The sequence below is a fragment of the Benincasa hispida genome, unplaced genomic scaffold (genome assembly GCF_009727055.1).
Source record: "Benincasa hispida cultivar B227 unplaced genomic scaffold, ASM972705v1 Contig62, whole genome shotgun sequence".
Lineage (NCBI taxonomy): Eukaryota > Viridiplantae > Streptophyta > Magnoliopsida > Cucurbitales > Cucurbitaceae > Benincasa > Benincasa hispida.
This window is the reverse complement of record NW_024064976.1, coordinates 51,435-58,452: the sequence shown is the minus strand read 5'-3', so window position 1 is coordinate 58,452 and position 7,018 is coordinate 51,435. Positions and strand designations below refer to the sequence as shown.

At 38.5% G+C, this 7,018-nt stretch overlaps 1 protein-coding gene across 1 annotated transcript; it reads left to right on the top strand.

Annotated features, from left to right (window-relative positions):
- The first annotated feature begins 6,277 nt into the window (after positions 1 to 6,277).
- On the top strand, positions 6,278 to 6,808 carry LOC120069837. The gene has a single exon (XM_039021654.1). It carries the CDS (start codon positions 6,278 to 6,280, stop codon positions 6,806 to 6,808), a length of 531 nt encoding a protein of 176 aa, XP_038877582.1.
- Positions 6,809 to 7,018: the final 210 nt, after the last annotated feature.

Sequence of the window (7,018 nt, the reverse complement as noted above, 5' to 3'; positions counted from 1 at the left end):
ATATATAGATACTTTTTTCAAGATAGCCATTTAAAAAAGCTGTCTTGAATCCATCTGCTAGATTTTATAATCATAAAAAATAGCAATGGACAAAAGTATCCTAATCGACTTAATCATGGAAATCGGAGAAGAAGTTTCTTCATAGTCCACCCCCTCTCTTTAGGTAAACCTTTTTGCAACAAGTCTAGCTTTGTAGGTTTGTACCTCACCAGCTTGGTCTCATTTTCTCTTGTAGGTCCTTTTGAAACCAATGAGTTTTCCCCCTTCTGGTTGATCTACAAGAACCCAGACTGAATTAAAGTACATCGACTCCATTTCGAGGTCCATGGCTTTTATCCGCTGGTCATTTTCTACATCACCTATTATTTCTTTAAAAGACAATGGATCCATTAAGCTATCATCAGGTATGACGACCTGAGTTTCGGTTAAACCTATGTACCAGTTAGGCTATTGCACAATCCTTCCACTATGTCAAAGCATTCTTAACTCTTGAGATGGATGTGAAGTACCAGTTCCATCAACAACTCTTGTTGAAGGACCTGCTCCATCAACAACTCTTGTAGATCTATCTGCAGTTTCTCTGGTTATCTCACATAATACTAGATTACTGCGAGGTTGATGATTTTTATATGGTCTTCCTCTAGAAATGTTGCATTTTTTGACACAAATACTTTATCTTCTTGAGGATCATGAAAAAGAAAACTACCTTTTGTTTCTTTGGGATAGCCTACAAATAGGCATTTGAACGTCGTTCCAGCTTCCTTTGATTTTGTGCCAACATATATGCTGGGCATCTCCAAATCATGAAGTGGCGTAAACTACATTTATGTCCTCTCTATATCTCATAAGGTGTCTCTAAAACACTTTTCGAGGGCACCACTTTTCGAGGGCACCATGTTCAATATATACACCACAATCTCTACTGCGTGACCCCAAAAAAAACTTGGCAACTAGCATAACTCATCACAGAACAAACCATGTCCAATAGGGTTCTATTTGTTCTTTCTGTAACACCATTTTGTTGAGGTGTGCTAGGTGTCATGATTTGTTACTGAATTTCATTTTCTATCAAATAGTCCTGGAGTTTTAAGTCCATGTACTCACCATCTCAATCTGATCAAAATGTTCTAATATTTTTACCTAATTGGTTCTCGACCTCTAACTTATATTCCTTGAACTTTTCAAGTGTATCGGACTTATGATGCATTAGGTAAACGTAGCCATAACTTGAATAATCATCGAAGAAGTTGATGAAACATTCATACCCTCCTCTCGTTTTAACATTCATCAGACCACAAAGGTCTGAATGTACTAGCTCTAAGGGTTCTTTGGCTCTAAGACCTTTTTCAGTAAAAGAACATCTTACCCTCAAGACAAGATTCACATGGTGGTAAAGAGCTATCTTCTAGCTAGTTTAGAAGTCCACTCTTAACCGATCTCCCAGTCCTATTATGAGTTTCAGTTGTTTTAAACATCTCCATATTCAAAATGACTTTTACCCCAGTTGATTTTAACACGTATAAGTTATTCTCTGGATCTACAAAACATATTATATTACCTTTTGAGATAATAAACATCTCATCATATTCAAAAGAAACTTTGTAATTTTGTTCTAGCAAACATGAGATAGAAATTAAATCCCTTTTCATAAAAGGAATGTAATAAACATTTTCAAATATAATGTGTCTATCTCTGATAAATAACTTTATATCTCCCACTTCTTTACCCGAAATAAACTCCCCAATCCCTACCTTAAAGGTTTATTCGCCTTCTGTAAGCTATCTTCCAGAACTAGTTTCCTAAGCAAAAGCACAAATATGATTAGCAACACTTGAATCTAATATCTAGGTTAATTATCATTTTCTTCCAAGCATGTCTCAATGTCAAGTAAATCATATTTACTTTTTTGTGTCTTCTGGTCAGTAGCAGAATTGTGAGATAGAGCACATTCCTCTATTAAAAGATAGTTTATATCAACAACTACTAGTATATTTGATTTCCATGTTGATTTACCATTGAACATGTCAGAATAAATTTGAAGAATTGAACCAAAATTATGAGATAGAGGACATTTCTAATTGTGAATTTCTTATACAGCTAATCAAATTTTAGCAAAGTAATAATGTACCAAAATTTCATATTTTATTTGCATCGATACTACAGGAGTGAGAATAAGTGCTACCGAGGGTAGTCAAATATTCTTTACTAAAGCAAGACATTCTTGACTAAATACTATATCCAAAATAACTCATACTCCGGTAGTCATTTAGCTACCATTTTCAGTCAAGAACTTACTAATACTTAGTAATTCTATAAGTGTAACCCTCCATTTTCAAATCTCAAAAATTAGCGGCCCCAACAATGCTACCGAATTGGAAAGTCAAAGTTGAGAAATGACCTAAGAAATCATATCCATTTCTGGAGTCTGAGTTATTCTGAATCCTATATTACAACCCTCCGAGGGGATAGTCGTGGTTAGCGACTAGCTAATGCTAACTTAAAGATGAGAAGTAGGCACAAAATAGGAATCTCATGGTTCAAACTAATAGAAGTGATCGTAGGACACGTTGACACACATCCTTCACCCACTTACTATGAACTACTTGCCCTATTCACCTTGCTATTAACCCATGCAAACACTATTCGAATGGAGGTTACTTCGAGGGGGACACGAAGCATTACACAGATCTTATGGTGTGAACTCTTAGGAACGTGAGAGCTAAGAACAACATATCCTATATATTATTAATCTCCGACGTATTCTATTTATTTTTGGGTAAATCTTTACTTAGGAATGTTCTGGCTAATTAAACAACCTAAGTCTATGTGGTTTATTGATAACTTGTAGAAATACAAGTTATTGTGGCTCAAAAGTTGGAACAATTAGGGCTTTAATGATAAAATCTCATCATTTTTAGAGAAAACGCATGGAATTACTCGAACACTATCAAACTTATGCAAAAGAATGTTTATTGCTAAAATACTCCGGCACTAAAGCATGATATTGCAGGATCACGACAAAAGTCTAATGCATGATTAAGAAAAGTGTCGCAGGAAAAGTCTAACGCATGGGGCATGCGTCGGATGGATTCAACACACGGAAGATTCATTGATTCAGGCTATTTGTGTCAAATCACCACTTGCAAGCATGGGCGTCTGCAGCAGGCGGCGTCTAAAAAGCATCTGAATGCAGGCGGTTGATCAGGGTATGGAATTTAATGCTGCCCATCATCAAGTTGGAGAAGACCAACGCCTATAAATAGAAGAAATCCCACCAGATAAAAGAATCTCTTGAAATCTTAGATCTTTTAGCTCATCGTATAATTCTGAAATTTTGAGATCGTAGAGTTGTGCTGTGGTGCTGAGAAGAACAAGAGGGAAGAGAACCATCTCCATCGCCAATCAAGGAGCGGAGGAAGCTGAGCTTGGGAGAGACATTTCTTCCGATTCTTCTACAAGTGGTTGTATACGAACCAGAATTGAGCCAAAGAGGACAAGAGATTGTACTCTGTGGCTTGACTCCTTTCATTTCATCTTACTTATCGTTTTCATCTTCTCATTTGATTATGTGTTGGTTTTTTAAAGACAATCAGTTTCTTTATAAATTCACATATTTGATCTATCATACTTTGCCACTTTTTATTTCTTGTTTATGTCGGATGCATCTATAACTTCATGCAAAATTCCATTTCGAAATGCTTTAACCAATTAAATCAATTGGTAAAAGCAGCTTTAACTTAAATTATTCGAGAGAATAAGTAAGCCAGCATAATGTTAGAAACGCCTAGTATATCTAGATATAGACGCACTGGTGTTTTATTGCATCTTGTGATTGACGCATAAATCCTAAAGATAGGTATTGTATGATATTCGTATTGAGAAGTGCCGAATGGAATCTAACGCATAAACGGAGATAAACAAGTCATCTCATTCACATCATATTCTTGTTCGTGTCCACCTAACATGGATCGACGCATATCACTTGCATCAAACTCCATTTTTCACACGACCCCTTATTCTCTACTTGACCCTTTTGTATCTTCTTGCACACACACAGCAGCTTAGTGTAAATAACTCATTTCTACATTCACTTGGGATATTTCTACAACAGTTACAATGTAAGGTATGCGTTAGCTTTAATCTGAATCCTTGAGTTCGACCCTGGACTTACCAGCAACTTGAGTTGGATTTATACTTGGATCTAAGTCAGGAAAACTTGTACGTCTATAGAGGAGTGTCATACATCCTGTTGCACATCACTAACGTATCATAAACGCATCAATGCATCATTCATATTTATACTTATTTTCCAATTACTTTATACAATACACTCCTAAGCTCGAATCACGAAATCAACAAACAAGTTTTTGGCACTGTTGCTAGGGATTCAACAACAAAACTAACAAGAAATTTTGCTTGTATCTTTTGTAGGAAAACTACATTTGAGGGAGTATTACGAGCTATGTTGAAGCTTGTAAACATTTATGGGCAGGGAAAGCACCCCTGAACTTGTATACAATCCCGAAGTTGAAAGGACCTTTCGATGAAGAAATCGATCTAATCGTCGCCGTAGGTTAAGGCAACAACTACACAGACAATAGACTAGGCAACAACAAATGGCGGACGAACAAGCAAATCATAACTTAGCTTAACAGCTAGCCCACGCTACGCAAAATCCAATCATATTGACAAACAGTAGTACGTGTCCCATGCGGGTGTATGTGTCTCCCGTGTTGTATGATTTCTCACCAGGGATCATATATCCTCGCCAGATGGGACAAGATTTGAGATAAAATCTGTGATGTTACAAATGCTCCAAAAAGCTGGACAATTTGGGGGTGTTCGAGGAAAAGACCCTCACGCCCACATGAAACGTTTCTTGGAGACGTGCAACTCGTTTGTTATTCCTGGAATCACTTCAAAAGCTATCAGGCTATCTTTATTCACATATTCTCTGCGTGATGAAGCAAAGCAATGGGTAAGTTCTTTGGATCCTGGAGAGATCACAACCTGGGAAAAGTTGGTGGAGAAATTCATGCAGAAATACTTCCCGCCCACCACAAATGCAAGAAGGTGGAGAGAGATCATGAACTTCGAGCAGGAAGAATTTGAAACCTTGAGTGCCGTATGGGAGCACTTTAAAGGTTTAGTCAAGAATTGGCCCAATCATGGATTACGGTTAACCATCCAAAGGGAGACTTTCTATGGCGGATTAAACAGAGCATCTCAAATGGCAGTCGACGTAGCTGCAGCTGTCGGTATCATGGACAAATCTTATACTGAAGCTAAGGAAATACTGGACCGCATAGACAAGCATAATATGGAATGGGTGGATGACACTTACGATGCAAGAGCAGAAAGGAAGAGGCGATCTCAGAATGTGAATTCTATTGACTTTAATGCAATAGCCGCACAAGTGGCTACTATGGCAAACCTTTTGCAGAATATGTCACTAGGGAACACATCAAACCCGTAAAAGGTAAATCAGGTAGAAACATTCATACAACCCATGGTTAGGTGAATGGGTTGTGGAGATCCCCATTCCTATTCTGACTGCCCACAAAATCCACAATCGGTATGCTTTATTAAAAATAACCCATTCTTAAACACCTATAATCCCAAATGGAGGAACAATCCAAATTTCTCTTGGACAGGTAAGCAACAGGAGCCAGACCCCCCAGGGGTAAACCAACAACAAAGACAAGGACCGCTGCCTGGATTCCAGCCAACGTAGCAGCCGTAGTAACAATCCTTTAATAGAGGAGGTCAGGCGTCGAGTTTAGCATCTTCGCTTGAAAACCTCTTAAAGGAGTACATCGCTCAGAACGACGCATTGCTAAAAAGTCAGGCGTCTTCCATCAGAAATCTTGAGATACAGGTGGGGCAAATTGCCAATGAGTTGAAGAATCGACAGCCAGGAGTCTTGCCTAGAAACACGGAAACCCCAGGGAATGACAATGGAAAAGAACAATGTCATGCGGTGACATTGCAAAGTGGCAAAGCTCTTGAAGAAAGAACCATGAACCCAAGAACCAACAATCTTTTAAAAGAACTCAACACACGCCCAACAGAATTAGAAGATCAAGAAGAAAGAATACCTAAATCCACAAGCCATTTAGAGCCAAGCATGTCTAACGTGGGAAAATCTGTGGTGCAGCTGGACGCACCATTTCCTAGACGCTTGATGAAGAAGAATGATGAACAATAATTTAAGCATTTTCTTGAATTCCTGAGGTAACTACATATTAATATTCCACTGGTAGAAGCCTTAGAATAAATGCCAAAATACATCAAATTTTTTAAGGATATTTTGACAAAGAAAAGGAGAATCAACGAGACAGAAGTAACTGTTCTAACGCGGGAGTGCAATGCGTTAGTCAGCAACAGATTACCCAAGAAACAGAAGGACCCGGGAAGCTTTACAGTCCCGTGCTCAATCGGAGGGTTGGATGTAGGACATGTGTTGTGTGATCTGGGAGCAAGCATTAACCTCATGTCACTCTCAATCTTCAAGAAATTACGAATTGGTGAAGCACAGCCCACTTCTATAACACTTCAACTTGCTGATAGGACAATCACGTACCCTGAAGAAAAGATTGAAGATGTTCTGATAAAAGTTGACAACTTCATATTCCCAGCGGATTTCATCATCCTAGACTATGAAGCAGACAAGGATGTACTAATCATTCTTGGACGATCCTTTCTAGCCACTGGGAAAGTATTAATAGACGTGCACAAGGGACAATTGACCATGCGCGTAGACAATCAAGAAGGGAAGAGTGTGTGCAATACGTTGGATGCTGGCTGACATCCGTGGCATCAACCCATCTTAATGCATGCATAAAATTAGGCTAGAAGAAGGAAAGAGTGGATCGATTGAGCCTCAACAAAGGCTGAATCCCATAATGAAGAAAGTAGTAAAGAAAGAAATCTTAAAGTGGTTGGACGCATGAGTAATCTACCCTATATCCGATAGCAGCTGGGTAAGCACAGTTCAATGCGTCCCCAAGAAAGGAGG

What these genes read in the sequence shown, in the direction of transcription:
- LOC120069837 (XM_039021654.1), top strand. Translation starts at nt 6,278, where the DNA reads ATGCCAAAATACATCAAATTTTTTAAGGATATTTTGACAAAGAAAAGG.